This window comes from Eleutherodactylus coqui, chromosome 13 (assembly GCF_035609145.1).
Source record: "Eleutherodactylus coqui strain aEleCoq1 chromosome 13, aEleCoq1.hap1, whole genome shotgun sequence".
Taxonomy (NCBI): Eukaryota; Metazoa; Chordata; class Amphibia; order Anura; family Eleutherodactylidae; genus Eleutherodactylus; species Eleutherodactylus coqui.
In genome coordinates, this window is record NC_089849.1 from 11,689,883 (window position 1) to 11,706,783 (window position 16,901).

At 47.2% G+C, this 16,901-nt stretch overlaps 1 protein-coding gene across 1 annotated transcript; it reads right to left on the bottom strand.

The window, feature by feature from the left end:
* Positions 1-9,105: 9,105 nt before the first annotated feature.
* On the bottom strand, positions 9,106-14,171 carry SRXN1 (sulfiredoxin 1). Its single transcript, XM_066586304.1, has 2 exons — positions 13,824-14,171; positions 9,106-9,764 (listed from the first exon to the last, which is right to left on the bottom strand). Exons 1-2 carry the CDS (start codon positions 14,049-14,051, stop codon positions 9,561-9,563), a joined length of 432 nt encoding a protein of 143 aa, XP_066442401.1. The 5' UTR covers positions 14,052-14,171; the 3' UTR covers positions 9,106-9,560.
* Positions 14,172-16,901: the final 2,730 nt, after the last annotated feature.

Consider the following 16,901-nt stretch of genomic DNA (forward strand, 5'->3'; position numbering starts at 1 on the left):
CATCGAGCGCTGCAGTGATTGGCTGAGCCGTGGCACTCACGATCCAATCAGAGCCAGCCCTTTCTGGGGGCAGGGTTTTTGAACCTCTGACCCGGAAGCATTGGCTGAAAACTACAAACAAGTCTGCTGAATCTGCGGAGAAGAAGTGCTCCGGAGCGGACAGCGCCTGATAGGGCAAGTATTGTTTTTTTTTGTTTTTAAAGGCAGCTAGGTCTTATTTTAGGGGAAACAGTAGGACTTCCTACTGTAAAAGTTGCATCGCACCGCACGAAGAAACTGCGTTTTTATGTGATGCAACGCAAAGGAGGGCTCCATGGGGAAACCTGGACTACAAAATATGGCAGACAAAACTTCATATACTTGCTTCCCACATAGTCTCTGCTCTCGCATCAATCCATTCACCTCAGCCAGGTGAGGGAGCGGCTTCACCGCCCAGACCCAAGCTGCAACATAGTAATAGCATATATTTTCTCCAAAAAAGGTAAACGAAGCCGGTGGTTCTGAAGATGAAGCTGGTCATCTGCTGCTTGATATATACCCGCCCGTCAGGCGCCACTGTCACTATATAACCTGTGGTATTCTCTTCACCTGTCAGTGCTTGCGATGTATGGCTTCACATGCTGCAGAGACTTCTTGCCATTAATGAGATGGACAGAACCGAACCACAGAAGTCAACCGATCTAACCAGGGGATGTTTTCTGCTGCTCAGTGATACAAGTTTTGCGCTCTTTTGCCTGATGGAGTCTCGTCTTTCTCTTCCCCTTAGACGCAATGGCGCTGGAACTGGTAATCCGCTGTTATATCCCACCGTGCGAAGGAACGGCGAGCTGTGTGTGTGGACACAGTTGGAGCTCCAGCGTTGTATTCAGCTGCCTGTGCAGCACCTGATGATCCAAACGATTCCTGACATCCTCCTCCGACCCCTTTTGGTGATGAGTTGCTTTCATTCACAGGATCCGCTTTCAGAGGATGTTTTCCTTGATTTCGTCATTCTCGGTATACTCAGTGAGAGTGAGACCACGGCTAGTCCAGCATCGATGACCTGGCCTCGATAGAAGTCGCTCCGATCGCTGGATTTTCCCATCTAATGTGGATTCACACTGAAACTGATCCGCGGAAAGCCTGTCACTGATCATTTCCATTCAGGGAAGCACCAATGGTTAGAGGGTCTCTAATGAAGTGGCCAGTCATTGTATATTAATGTGTGTTACATTGTTTTTCCTGAAGGCCCAGCATAACTTTATTCTTTGCCTTCCAACTGTTTAGAGAACTTTGCCCAGAGGAAGGGATATAACTTTCTTGCAGTTGGTCCCTTGAAACCTCTTTCCCACTTCCAGTTGTGGCCCCTCTAGGAAGAGGAAACTTTGTAACACGCGACAATTCTTTTGAGAAATTTATGGTCCTGGAGGGAGCGCCATTAGAGGCCAACGCATCTGCGAACAGATCGCTCTGCGGACGCTTCCTCTTCACTAATTCTCCGCTTTGAAGCCGAGTGTCCGGCCTTGCAGTCTAATAATACCACCGTCCTGTTAGACGCCGCGGCTCATCCGAAGCTTCTGTCACTTCGCTTCCCGCTCGGCTTTGTGTGACTCTCTCCCTGCGCTGATCAAGTGCTCGGCTGATGCTTGGCTGCTGCGGGGCACATAGAGGACACACATTTCCCAGGAAGTCACCGTGGGCCTTTTTTTAGGATTGCACGTTGACATCGCTTACTTTCCCAGAATGTCACAATCCGCTGGCTGCTTCTATTTATTATCTGCAGGTTCCACCGGATCCTCCTGGGAAGACGGGTCATTAGCATGCGGCTCTCGGGGCTGTCAGCCACTGATAATGCAGCACAAAGGGACAACTTCTCGTCACCTGATCATCGGGAACGGATCCGCTCTGTGCATGTTGCACTGCAGTAAAATTGTGTATTCCACTGCAGCAGCGCGGGATCGGCGCTATAAACCTCATTCCGTCTCGTGAGGTTCAACGGCTTCTCTGATTGTCTTCATAAACCTTAATCCTGCAGTCTGTATCCTCTGTGCCTGCTCTGTTGTTGAACGCAGTCTATTACTCCCTGTTAGCAGCCATTTTGGAAGAAGCTGTGACCTTCAGTGTATAAAGGTTGGTCTCTGCTGTGGAATATCCGCAGTATTTACAGAACAAGCCATATGGGGGCAATATCTCTTCCGTATGGAACAGAAAAAATTCCACTCTGAATCTGCAGAAAATTTGAAATACGCTGTGAATTTAGACCTTAAGGCCACTTTCACTCAGGAGTCAAAATCGCGTGATTTTCTCGCAATGCGACAGTGCTATAAATCGCATGTAGGTGAGGCCTCTTTCACGCTTGCAACAGCGATATCGTCGTAAAAAAATTGCAGCGGTATCGCATATGTGTGATATCGCTGCCTTATTTTGCGGTGATTTCACGATTTTGTGTCGCGCAGCATTGTAGCACTCTTTTTCCAGGATTTTTTTTTGAGGGGGTGTCTTAAAATATAAGCCCTACCCCGAAAATAAGCCACAATACATCACCTAACAGGCGCTGTCCGCTCCGCCGCACTTCTCACAGGTCCCCGGAACACTTGCTTGTAGTTTTTCCCCAGCGCTTCCTGGTCAGGGGTTCAAAAACCCCGCCTCCAGGAAGCGTTGGCTCTGATTGGCTGAGCCACAGCGTTCAAGAACCAATCACTGCAGCGCTCGATGAACCAATCACAGCCATCGCTTCCTGGAGGCTGGATTTTTGAAACCCATCACCAGGAAGCACTGGCTGAAGACTACAGACAAGTGTGCCGCTGCTGCGGGACCAGGAGTGCGGCGGAGCAGACAGCGCCTGTTAGCTAATATATTTTATTTTTTAAATGTAGCCAGAGCATATTTTTATGGGTAGCGCTTATATTTCAAGCCCCCCGAAAATCGCCACGCAACTTTGTAAAGCTGTGAGACGAAGCGATGCAAGAGAACAATTGCAGCTTGTCCTATTTTGCGGCGATTCTGTCTAAGAACTGCCTATCCCAACTTCATTAACAACTTGATTTAGCACAACGGCAAGAAAACACGTTTCAGGGCCTGGGCCTTTCCTCAGTTTAGCTGGCGTAGGTACAGGGGTGTTCCTACTTGGGGACTGACTGCACAGGCTAAGGGGTCTTGTCAGTCGGCGTTTTTTCACCACGTATTACATAAGCGTCGCACGGCCGCGTGATACACTGTGAATGGGCTTTCAGTGATACACTGTGAATGGGCTTTCAGTGATACATGTGCATGTAGTCACTCCGTATTGGTACACAGGAGAAATAGATCGCAGCTTGCTGTATTTCTCCACCTACCCAGCCCTATACATTGGTATACATAGAGCATGCAACACTGTCCATACGTAATGCATTGCGGCCTTTTGATACACAGCCCAGCTATGACCGTGTGATGCAGGCGTGCGCAGTACACTCGCAGCCGTACGTGGGCTCTGGTATTTATCGGTTAAACACCGCAGCATTTACCGAAATGGCACCACATGAACAGCGGGGACTCGGCCATGGGGAGAAGTATAGTCCAGCTGTCTGCAGCGCACATGCTGTTCTCATCCTCGCCCTCACTATATACTTTAGGCCTCGCCATAGGATTGCTCCACCATTTTTCTCCTCAGCATCTATTCTTCTTCATGCCGATCCATGCTGAAACTCACCAGAAGTTCCACACGTGCAGTTTGTCCATTGACGGGTTCCGCTGCAAAAACCGTGGCAGAATATCTGCGTCGGATCCTGTGCGGAGAACGTCACAGTAGAATCCGCCGTGTGAACAAATCCTCATACCGCCAGCAAATCGGCATCCAAATCCCCTTTTAGAGAGTGCGGATTCCCGCAGCAGCGAGTTCCGCCGCCTGTTGCAGAACAGTTGTGTGTGAAAGCTTCTTATCTGCCTTAAGAATGTCTGAACTACTGGATGCAGTAAAAGGGCGATTTTATCATATTTGGAAGTCGCCATCCACATTCGCTGCGTATTTAGTCTACAGACTCGCGGCAGCCGCTCGCTGTGGAGATTATCAGCGCCGCTCTGCTCCATATAATTCATTGTTACATTTTGTTCCATCGGATAATTGTTACCAGGTGGAGCGGCAACTAGTATATACTGTGAGTATATACCGGTCATGAGGGAAGACCGCCACCTGCTGGAGGATGCATGCTCTGCATGAGAGCTCAGCTGTGGGAAGGAGAATGGGGGATGCAGTGATTTAATGCATCCCATAGACATAAAGGAGGCCTGCTCTGTGCACAAGAGGCAGACATTACCTCCCCCGTCTAGAAGACTTCTCATCGCTCCTGCATGTCCGCCTGGATAATAACGTCCCCAGAGAGAAGCAAATACAAGCGGTCTCTATTCCTCAGAGCGGGCTGTAATGTACCGTAGTAATCTGCAGTACAAATCATTTTCTCTCCTGGTGAAGACATTCATGCGGGGATCTATAGGACTCCTGTATACCGCGTGTTTATAGCTAAGCATGGGCGCAGAATAGCGCAATTAGAAAAGCAGGGGCGCCGCAACTTAACCATCGCCAAATGTGTCAGTGATGGCGGTTTGAATGTGATTCTCGTCATTCTCCACTTATCACGGGATTAATTGCATTGTGTTCTACTGTGTGGCCAGTCAGATAATTATACAGGTTACCTCTATGGGAGACGTGCAGAAAATGCATCCCTCAGTTCCACGGAGGTGATCCCAGGAAGTCTGGCGCTTCCCTGTATAGACATTCTCCCCATGTCCCCGGAGTGCAGCATAAAATCACATGACCAGTTTTCCGTGGATCAGTTTCAGTGTGAATCCACATTAGATGGAAAATCCAGCGATCTGAGCGACTTCCAACAAGGCCGGTCATTGGTGCTAGACTAGCCGGGGTCTCACCGCCAACCACGGGCGGTTTACGTGTATAATGGAGCAGAGAGTATAACAAGAATGGTGTGATGGAGAAAAAACATCCAGCGAAAGGGGATCCTGTCAAAAGAAACAATTCATCACTGGAAGGGGTCGGAGGAGGATGTCAGGAATCGTTCTGACCAACAGGCTGCACAGTCAGCTGAATACAACGCTGGGGCTCCAACTAACGTGTCCGAACGCACAACTCGCCGTTCCTCCGCACGGATGGTATAACAGCAGACGACCAGTTCCAGCGCCATTGTGTCTAAGAGAAACAGAAAGACTCCAGCGAGCAAAAGAGCGCAAAACTTGTATCACTGAGCAGCAGAAAACGTCAAATGAACAGTTGGATCAACATTTCTGTTGCCCCGTGCTGATGAGGTCAGAATTTGGCGCAAGCAGCATGAATCGCTGACCCCTTCCTGTCACGCGGTCAGAACATGTCAGCAGTGCGTAGTGTACAGATGTCAGTGTATTGTATGTAGTGTATAGTAGGCAGTGTACGGTAGAAGGTGTACAGTAGGCAGCATACAGTAGGCAGTGTACGGTAGAGGGTGTACGGTAGGCAGCGTGCGGTAGGCAGCGTATGGTATGTAGTGTACAGCAGGCATGTACGATATGTAGTGTACAGAAGTCAGTGTATTGTACGTAGTGTACAGCAGGCAGTGTACGGTATGTGATGTACATTAGGCAGTGTACAGCAGGCAATGTATGGTAGGCAGTGTATGGTATGTAGTGTATAGTAGGCAGTGTACGGTAGGCAGCGTACGGTATGTAGTGTACGGTAGGCAGCATACGGTATGTAGTGTACAGTAGGCTGTGTACAGTATGTAGTGTACAGTAGGCAGCGTATGGTAAGCAGCGTTAGGGTAGGCAATGTACGGTAGACAGTGTACAGTATGTAGTATACGGTAGGCAGTGTACAGTAGGCAATGTACGGTAGGCAGTGTACAGTAGGCAATGTACGGTAGACAGTGTACAGTATGTAGTATACGGTAGGCAATGTACAGTAGGCAGCGCAGGTATGTAGTGTACAGTAGGCAGCGTACAGTGGGCAGCGTACAGTAGGCAGTGTACGGTGTGTAGTGTACGGTAGGCAGCATACCATATGTAGTGTACAGTAGGCAGCGTATCTTATGTAGTGTACAGTAGGCAGTACTTTGCCTACCGTACTTTGCCTACTGTACACAGTATGTAGTGTACAGTAGGCAAAGTGCGGTAGGCAAAGTACGGTAGGCAGTGTACAGTAGGCAGTGTACGGTATGTAGTATACAGTAGGCAGCATACGATATGTCGTGTACAGTAGGCTGTGTACAGTATGTAGTATACAGTAGGCAGTGTACGGTATGTAGTGTACAGCAGGCAATGTACAGTAGGCAGTGTACGGTATCTAGTGTATAGTAGGCAGTGTACGGTATGTAGTGTACAATAGGCAATGTACGATGGGCAGTGTACAGTATGTAGTGTACAGTAGACAGTGTACAGCATGCAATGTACGGTATGTAGTGGACAGTAGGCAGCGTACGGTAGTCAGCATAAAGTAGGCAGTGTACGGTAGGCAGCATACAGTAGGCAGTTACTGTAAGTAGTGTACAGTAGGCAGCGTACGGTATGTAGCATACAGTAGGCAGTGTACGGTATGTAGTGTACAGCAGGCAATGTACAGTAGGCAGTGTACGGTATGTAGCATACAGTAGGCAGTGTACGGTATGTAGTGTACAGCAGGCAATGTACAGTAGGCAGTGTTTGGTATCTAGTGTATAGTAGGCGGTGTACGGTATGTAGTGTACAATAGGCAATGTACGATAGGCAGTGTACAGTATGTAGTGTACAGTAGACAGTGTACAGCATGCAATGTACGGTATGTAGTGGACAGTAGGCAGCGTACGGTAGTCAGCATAAAGTAGGCAGTGTACGGTAGGCAGCGTACAGTATGTAGTGTACAGTAGGCAGCATACAGTAGGCAGTTACTGTATGTAGTGTACAGTAGGCAGCGTACGGTATGTAGCATACAGTAGGCAGTGTACGGTATGTAGTGTACAGCAGGCAATGTACAGTAGGCAGTGTATGGTATGTAGCATACAGTAGGCAGTGTATGGTATGTAGCATACAGTAGGCAGTGTACGATATGTAGTGCACAGTAGGCAGTGTACGGTATGTAGCATACAGTAGGCAGTGTACGGTATGTAGCATACAGTAAGCAGTGTACGGTATGTAGTGTACAGTAGGCAGCGTACAGTAGGCAGTGTACGGGATGTAGTGTATGGTAGACAGCATACGATATGTAGTGCACAGTAGGCAGCGTACAGTATATCGTGTACAGCAGGCAGTGTATGGTGTGTAACGTACAGCAGGCAATGTACGGTATGTAATGTACATTAGGCAGTGTACAATATGTAGTGTGCAGTAGGCAGTGTATAGTATGTAGTGTACAGCAGGCGATATACAGTAGGCTGTGTATGGTTTGTAGTGTACAGTAGGCAGTGTATAGTATGTAGTGTACAGCAGGCAGTGTACGGTATCTAGTGTATGGTATGTAGTGTATAGTAGGCAGTCTACAATAGGCAATGTACGGTAGGCAGTGTACAGCAGGCAGTGTACTGCAGGCAGCGTACGGTAGGCAGCGTACGGTAGGCAGCGTATGGTATGTAGTGTACAGCAGTAAACGGTAGGCAATGTACGGTAGGTAGCATACGGTATGTAGTGTACAGCAGGCAATGTAGAGTAAGCAGTGTACGGTATCTAGTGCATAGTAGGCGGTGTACGGTATGTGGTGTACAGTAGGCAATGTACGGTAGGCAGTGTACAGTAGACAGTGTACAGCATGCAGTGTACGATATGTAGTGTACAGTAGGCAGTGTACAGTATGCAGTGCACAGTAGGCAGTGTATAGTATGTAGTGTACAGCAGGCAATATACAGTAGGCAGTGTACGGTATCTAGTGTATAGTTGGCAGTGTATGGTATGTAGTGTACGGTAGGCAGTGTACAGTAGGCAGTCTACAGCAGGCAATATATGGTAGGCAGTGTATGGTATGTAGTGTACGGTAGGCAGTGTATGGTGTGTAGTGTTCAGCAGGCAGTGTACGGTATGTAATGTACATTAGGCAGTGTATAGTATGTAGTGTACAGCACGCAATGTACAGTAGGCAGTGTATGGTATCTAGTGTATAGTAGGCAGTGTACGGTAGGCGGTGTACGTTATGTAGTGTACAGTAGGCATTGTACGGCAGGCAGTGTACAGCAGGCAATGTATGGTAGGCAGTGTACGGTATGTAGTGTACAGTAGGCAGTGTCCGGTATGTAGTGTACAGTAGGCGGCATACAGTAGGCAGTGTACGATAGACAGCGTGCGGTATGTAGTGTACGGTAGGCAGTGTACAGCAGGCAGTGTACAGTAGGCAGCGTACGGTATGTAGTGTACGGTAGGCAGTGTACGGTATGTAGTGTACACTAAGCAGTGTACAATAGGCACTGTAGAGTATGTATTGTACAGTAGGCAGCACACGGTATGCAGTGTACGATAGGCAGCATGCGGTATGTAGTGTACAGTAGGCAGTGTACAATAGGCAGCGTACGGTAAGCAGCATACAGTAGGCAGTGTACAGTATGTAGTGTACAGCAGGCAATGTACGGTAGGCAGTGTACGGTATCTAGTGTATAGTAGGTAGTGTACTGTAGGTGGTGTACGGTATGTAGAGTACAGTATAGTGTATAGTAGACAGTGTACAGCAGGCAATGTACAATAGGCAGTGTACGGTATCTAGTGTATAGTAGGTAGTGTACTGTAGGTGGTGTACGGTATGTAGAGTACAGTATAGTGTATAGTAGACAGTGTACAGCAGGCAATGTACAATAGGCAGTGTACGGTATATAGTGTATAGTAGGCAGTGTACAGCAGGCAATGTACAGTAGGCAGTGTATAGTAGGCAGTGTACAGCAGGCAATGTACAGTATGTAGTGTACAGCAGGCAATGTACGGTAGGCAGTGTACGGTATCTAGTGTATAGTAGGCAGTGTACAGCAGGCAATGTACAGTATGTAGTGTACAGCAGGCAATGTACGGTAGGCAGTGTACGGTATCTAGTGTATAGTAGGTAGTGTACAGCAGGCAATGTACAATAGGCAGTGTACGGTATCTAGTGTATAGTAGGCAGTGTACAGCAGGCAATGTACAGTAGGCAGTGTACGGTGATATATATGTAACCTGATATATAATAACTTACCTCACTACAGTTTATTTATTACACATTCAAGCTGTCATTTAAATACATTCACTTTTTTTTCTATTTTCATTAAATATGCTTCAAAAATAGGAAAGACCTCTACAAAAACATTCCTCGACTGTTCCCCAAGGTGGGAGCTCTTTTATAAATCAGTACTTGGCCCTTTTTTTCAGTCTGATCCCTTTAGGATGTAACCGGAAATTTTGTAGGGGCAATAAGAGATCTTATAGAACATATAAACGATGGTGAGGAATCAGGGTCCTACTGCACAGAGCGCCCCCTACAGTCCAGAGCTATAGCAGCTTGTAAAGGTGACTTACTTTCAATACTCCTCCCTCCTTCAATAAAACCTAATACTGGGGCGCCCACAACCCACCCCGGGGGTCCAGAGTGCAACCAGCTTCACATCCGTCAGTATTTGGTGATGATGTCCATAGGTGCCTTACAACAGATCAGGAGTGCTGGAGCCAAGGTAGGTGCGGAGGTCACTGATGGAGGAGCGGATGAGCTTGGCTGGTATCGTTTCTCTATTAAGCCTCTGATGAGCCGCGTAGCGATGACATCCCCCAAAGGAATAGTAGTAATCCCCTGCGTTCCGACCTTTGATCCAGAGGACATCTATGGGGGGCACCTGGCCTGCATCCTCCTATGGAAAAAACAAACAAATCGCCAGACCAACTTGGAAGTTTCAGATCTACTAGTTCAGAACATGTCAGGAAGAGCAACATCTCACAGGATGCCCTTATAAGGTGCACTTATAAGACAAGATACTCTGTAACATTCTTACTCTCAGTTTTTAACCCCGTGCGCTGAGACAGTAGGGCTTCGCTCGCAGCCCTCGCTTACTGCCCATCATTGTGCCTTACAACAGTCCTATTCGATTAGTCAGTAAAATACATTTTTGTGAATGACCCTTTGGGATTACTGGTTAATCAGAATCACAGGACACTAATTAGTAAATACACGTATCTGTAAGGGTGGTTTTACACGGGCGATAAAATCACGCGATGTTTGCGTGATGCAAGAGTGAGTAAAAACGCAGAAATATGAAACCAATGGTTTTCTATGGTTTCCTTCACATTAGCGATGTTGTGACAAAAAAAATTACGGCATGGCCTATCTTTCTGCGATTTGTGATTTATTTATTTTTTATCTCCCATGTTTCCCTTATTGCATCGCAACCCACGAACTTGCGATTTTCGTGTGATGTGTTTTACCATTAGAAAGTCCTATTGACTTTGGCGACAGCCAATCATTCAATTTTATTGCGCGTTTTCATAACGGGCGGCAGCGATGTGATGCGAGATTAGACGCACTAGTTGGAGCACCAGCGTTGTATTTGGCTGACTGCTGCGCCTGTTAGTCCTAACAATTCCTGGCATCCACCTCTGACCCCTTTTGAGTTGTTTTTGTTCACAGAATCTCCTTTCACTGGATATTTTTCCTCAATCACGCCATTCTGGGTATAAAGGGGGTCCAGGAAGTCTTCAGACCCTTTCACTTTTTTACATTTTGTTATGTTGTGTTCTTGCTTTCCCCATCATTTAGCACTCAGTATCCCTTAATGACAAAGTGAGAAAGAATGTTAGAAATCTTTATAAGTTTTTTAAAAATAAAAGACTCCCATTCTGCAGTTACATAAGTATTCACACCCAGTACTTTAGTTTATGCCCCTTTGGCAGTTATTCCAGCCTCCAGTCTTGGATTTGATGCCAAAAGGTTTGCACACCTGGATTTGGGGATTCTCTGCCGTCTGTCAGGTTGGATAGCGGCCGCCTGTGGACAGCCATGGTCAGGTGTCTCCAGAGATGTTCCATTGGGTTTAGGGCACTGAATGGGCCCCTAAGGACATTCACGGAGTTGTCCCTAAGCTGTTGTCTTGGCTGGGGTCTTAGGTTCATTGTCTTGTTGGCAGGTGACCCTTCTGCCCAGTCTGAGGTCCCTTGTGCTCTGGATCAGGTCTTCATTATCTTAGTACTTTGATTCAGCTTCTCATCCACCCTGACCAGTCTCCACTCCCCCAGCATGATGCTCCACCACCAGGCTTCACTGTAGGGGTGGTATTGGGCAAGTGATGAGCGGCGCCTGGTTTCCATCTACGCTGACCGGTCTCCCCTCCCCCAGCATGATGCTCCACCACCAGGCTTCACTGTAGGGATGATATTGGGCAGGTGATGAGCGGCGCCTGGTTTTCTCCCATCCTGACCGGTCTCCATTCCCCCCGCATGATGCGCCACCACCAGGCTTCACTGTAGGGATGGTATTGGGCAGCTGATGAGCAGCGCCTGGTTTCCATCCACCCTGACCGGTCTCCACTCCCCCAGCATGATGCTCCACCACCAGGCTTCACTGTAGGGATGGTATTGGGCAAGTGATGAGCGGCGCCTGGTTTCCATCTACGCTGACCGGTCTCCCCTCCCCCAGCATGATGCTCCACCGCCAGGCTTTACTGTAGGGATGATATTGGGTAGGTGATGAGCGGCGCCTGGTTTTCTCCCATCCTGACCGGTCTCCATTCCCCCAGCATGATGCTCCACCCCCAGACTTCACTGTAGGGATGGCATTGGGCAGGTGATGAGTGGCGCCTGGTTTCCCTCCACCCTGACCGGTCTCCACTCCCCCAGCATGATGCTCCACCACCAGGCTTCACTGTAGGGATGATATTGGGCAGGTGATGAGCGGCGCCTGGTTTCCATCTACGCTGACCGGTTTCCCCTCCCTCAGCATGATGCTCCACTGCCAGGCTTCACTGTAGGGATGATATTGGGCAGGTGATGAGCGGCGCCTGGTTGACAGTGAGACCCCGGCTAGTCTAGCACCGATGATCCGGCCTCATTGGAAGTGCCTCGGATCGCTGGATTTTCCCATCTAATGTGGTTCACACTGAAACTGATCCACGGCAAACTTGTCACGTGACTTTATGCTGCACTCCGGGGTCACGGGGAGAATTACCATACAGGGAAGCGCCAGTCGTGAGAGGGTCAGGGGCTCCACTAAAGGAGACGTTCTGTGTACTTGTTGACTTTTTCAACAATTTGGAAGGGGTGGGGGAAGCCATCTATGTGAATCCAGGATCACGGATTACTTTCTATTATTGCTTTGGGTTATGATTATGCAGACTTATTAAATTGGTTTAGGCCCCCTAAAACCTCTAAGTTGCTGCAGATATAATAGGTGGTGAGAGATTGAGCCAAATTTGAAAGTTAGGGCTTATTCACATGGGCTTGTGTCTCGCACCCAGGAAGCTTGGATGCAACACACATTGGACACTGCGGAGACCATGCACATTACATATCCTGGTCCAATCCGTAAAAACAGATGAGAATTAGTCATGCAGTGATTTGCAGTATAAATGACCGCCGTCTGAATAGACTCAAAAGTTACAATTGGGCCATATGTTGACCGTAGAGCACACCAGAAAATACGCCTGTGTGAATGGGCCCCTAAAGGGTTTTTTTGTGAGTTGGAAAAAATTGTCAGCGGGTTGGAGACCATACAAGACAACAAGTTAGCTATACTTGCCGCTCAGATGTCCCTCCGCTTCTGCCAGTCCAGAAAATGTTTGCTGCGATCACGGGCTGTTCATATGGAATCACCACTGATTGGCTGCACAATCACGTGTAGAATGAATGGCGCATGACCACTGCAGCAACTTCCTGGACTGGAGCAGTGGGGACCAGAGAGCTTTGACGGACCAGGATACATCGTGTATGGCTCGGTTTGTTATTTCATGCCCTCAACCAATTTTTTTCTGACTCTCAGAAAACCGCTTTATGGATTCTGACCTATTTTTGTTTTAATTGTGTAGATCAGGAGTACTGACTAATTGTTAAGGAGGTGAGAGCCCCTTTATGACTGAACCCCTGTGTGATCTGACTGACTCATGGCAAGAGTCGTCGCGCAGAAGCAGCCGAGGGACAAGTATACTCGTTCTTAATACACGTGATGTAACAACCATATTTCACCGGCTTTGAGTCTGTATTTGCCTCCATATTGGCCGTCATTGGTTTTGCTTTCTACTGTTAAATACAAAGTAATACAAATACGGAGGCAACGATGAAAAAAATAGGTTGTGCTGCGATTTTACAAACGGCCGTGAAAAATACCTTCATGTGAACAGATGCACAGATTTACATCAGCTCCGAACTCTGATCCAAAAATGGGGGTAAAATACGCTCGTCTGAAAGTGGCGTGACGGTACGAGCTCACGCAGCAGACACGACTTTGCTGCGGATCTCATTGCGCTTTAATAACTGAAACACATGATAAAAATCCGTGGCTTCACCCGACAGCCGCCACACCGTGTACGTGAAAACCTGCAGCGGGACTACATTCTGCGGAGGGTTTCCTCTGCTCTGAGTAAATGGGGTTTGTACATTGCTGTGAAGGTTCGGCGCACACTCTGCCGCAGTTCCGCAGTAATTGCACACCGGGCTGAAAACTTCACGAGAGAAATCCGCACCAAATTCCACTTATCTAAGATTGCTGCTGTGGGATTGCTGAGCACGCCGCATGTTAGACCTGCAGTTTGTGGGGCGGACTTGTCCGTTGCAGGATTTTCAAACTTGTGAATGAAGCTGGCAGGAGCTCCGGGGAACTTCACCCAAAGTTACAATCAAGTTAATGGATGATTTGGACTGCTAGTATTTCCAAGCGTGACGTCCCCATATGTATATAGTCTGAGCTAGTGCGCCATTCTTGTTACCTGGATAGTTTCCATCAGGCTCTGCACCTTACGCTCCTCCAGGACGGATGGGATGGGTCGGATCAGCACCCTCATCGGGATGTTATGGACTTCGGAGATGTTGTTTGAATGAATGCTTCGGTTTTCCCGGACAGAGTCATCCGCCATCATCCTACGAGTCTGGCGTATATCCTTCACCAGATCTCCACTTCTCCAACTCACAAGTGTTCTCAGCGTCCGCCGATACATGTGTGTAAGCTTCCGATCCTTCCTGTATTTACATGGAAGCAACCACTTATCGGGGAATGCCACAAATCGCCTTCAGCTTTCTACGTTCTGCGTCGAGACGCTTATGTTTGTGTTACTATGAAACTCACTGAGGAGAAGAGAGTTATAAAACATGATTGGTTTAGGTTTTGTTTTTTGTTTTGCTCCTGCTCCCCCCGTCACTGGTGGTACAGTCCAGCAGCTGAGTCAGTATGAATCAGCACAGCAGAGCTGAGAGCGTGGAGCGCTGTTCCTGGTTTGTAGTGAGCGCAGTGCCCGTTATTACACAACCAAGGAAGTGCATGCGTCACCATATTATTTGCATCAGACTTCCAGAGCGTCGCAGTTCACACCAGAGGATTGTCAGCAGATCAGGTTTAAAAAAGAAACAAAAAACTAACTATTAAACACAGAAGTGAAATGAAGCGTCCGGCTATTTTTTCTTTTTAAAGTACTTTAAAAAACCCGTCAGAAGGGTCGGTGATCCGGGGATTATTTGGATTCCCAGATTGAAATGAGGAAGTAAATTTTCCCCCCTAAAATGATGAAAATTGTCTTCTACCTCATTGGGGTTTTTTGCCTTCCTCTGGATCAACATTGGGGACAATAGGCTGCACCGCACGGACATGTCTGTTTCCAGCAAAAAAAATACTATGTTACTATGAATCCTTCAGAAAAACAAAGCTTGCTTTCCGGTCTTTTTTTATTTCACTTCTGTTTTCCAGCATTTTAAATGGATCCGTTTTTTTGTTCTGCTCTCTGCGCATGATTAGAAATAACGCCGGATACAAAAGCGGGAAGGAAAAACCAGTAAACCGAATTTTATGAGTGTTTTTGTTTTTTTATATGTATCTTTTATTAACAACGTAAAAAAAAAAGATCCGTTCTTTTTCCATTTTTTGAATTCTAAACAAAAGTGCAACAGTCTGCGCTGTTCCATGTGAATAACGGAATGGCGATGGAGACTTGAGAAATGGATTCAGTTTCTATACATTTCTCTGGTCTGGAGAACTGAAACATTTTCTCTCTGTTTTGCTGCTCTCATAACGGAACAGTTAGGCTAATTCCACACAGCCGATTGCGATTGTGCTGCAAGAAAATCGTGAAAATGCATCTTAATTCACTGCGATTTGTGAGCGTTAGCGATGCTTTTTTTGAAGACTAATCTCGCATCGCTGCCGCCTGCGATAAAATCTCACGATTTTTAATCACAGAAGTCAATGGGACTTTGTAATGTTAAAATCACATTGCAACGAGCGTTTGTAGTGTTGCGATGCGATAAAAAGAAGCCTCCATTGGAATACATGGGAGACAAAAAAAAAATCGCACATCGCAGAAATATAAAACATGCCGCAATTTTTTTATCCCTTCAACATCGCATCAGTGAAAACATCGCAGATGGGAAGGAAACCCTTGTAAAAATTTGCTGTCATATTCTGCTTTTTTACTGACTATCGCGGCAGGCAAAAATTGGTCGAAAATAGGCTAAATTCACACTTGTGGGAATCCGTCCCGATATCACTCTTGTCAAAGTGCAGTTTACCTGCGAATGCCAGGCGTTTTTCATGCAAACCGCCTCTCAGCACTTCTGTGTAGATTGCAATTCTTGCTTTATGCACATCGAAGGATCGGCAAGTGTTTCCCATTGATTTCAGTGGGAAATATTACATTGCACGTGTCAACACTGCAGTTTGTAGATTCAGACAAGAGTGATGAGACTGGACTGGCAGGAGGTCGTAGTGGTGAGTAGGTTTTGAACCATTTTATATCTTCTCCCATATTGAAAAAAGGTGTTTTCCAGGACTAGGATATAAATCATCCATATCAGATCGGCGGGTGTCCCCAGGTTCGGTGGATTGGTTGCCCACCAATGGGCACCTGTGGCACTGTAACATACCTACTGTGCATGGGATCTGTAGGCAATAGAGCAGTCATATGTAGACGTCTTGGGAATAAAAGAATGCAGGCTATCTATAAGCAGAGAGATGGTGAGGGAACACTTAGCTACCTTAAATGAATTCAAGTCTCAAGGTCCAGATGAATTACATCCTAGGATACTGAAGGAAGCAGCAGAGGTAATTGCTGAACCACTCACCATAATCTTTGAAAGTTCCTGGAGAACAGGAGAAGTCCCAGAAGATTAGAATAGGGCAAATGTTGTCCCTATCTTTAAAAAAAGGAAAAAGGCGGATCCAGGAAACTACAGGCTTGAGATGAGCGAGCATACTCGCTAAGGCAAACTACTCGAGCGAGTAGTGCCTTATGCGAGTAGCTGCCCGCTCGTCTCTAAAGATTCATGTGGCGGCGGGGGAGAGCGGGGAGGAACGGGGGGGGGGGGTGGATCTCTCTCTCTCACTCTCCCCCCCCATTCCTCCCTGCTCACTTCCGCAACTCACCGCTCTCCCCTGCCGTCACCCGAATTTTTAGAGACGAGTGGGCAGGTACTCGCATAAGGCACTACTCGCTCGAGTAGTTTGCCTTCGTGAGTGCGCTCGCTCAGCTCTACTACAGGCCTGTAAGCCTGACTTCTACCGGGAAAGATCTTTGAACAAATTATTAAACAGCATGTATGCAAGTGCATGGATGGAAATGGAGTAATTAACCAGAGCCAGCATAGGTTTGTAACAAACAAGTCATGTCAGACTAATCTAATTTCCTTCTATGATAGTATCACTGAAATGTGGTGGATATAGTATAACTTGACTTTAGTAAAGCATTTGACAAAGTATCTCATACCATACTTATTGAAAAAATGACCAAATACGGGATTGACAAGGCAACTGTTAGGTGGATTCACAACTGGCTGAGTGATCGTACGCAAAGAGGGGTCAT

Excerpts from the sequence above, each read along its gene's own strand:
- SRXN1 (XM_066586304.1), bottom strand. The coding sequence starts at position 14,051 with ATGTATCGGCGGACGCTGAGAACACTTGTGAGTTGGAGAAGTGGAGAT. Across the intron at positions 9,765-13,823 it reads GCCTGATGGAAACTATCCAG|GAGGATGCAGGCCAGGTGCC; the intron begins GTAACAAGAATG and ends TTTTTTCCATAG.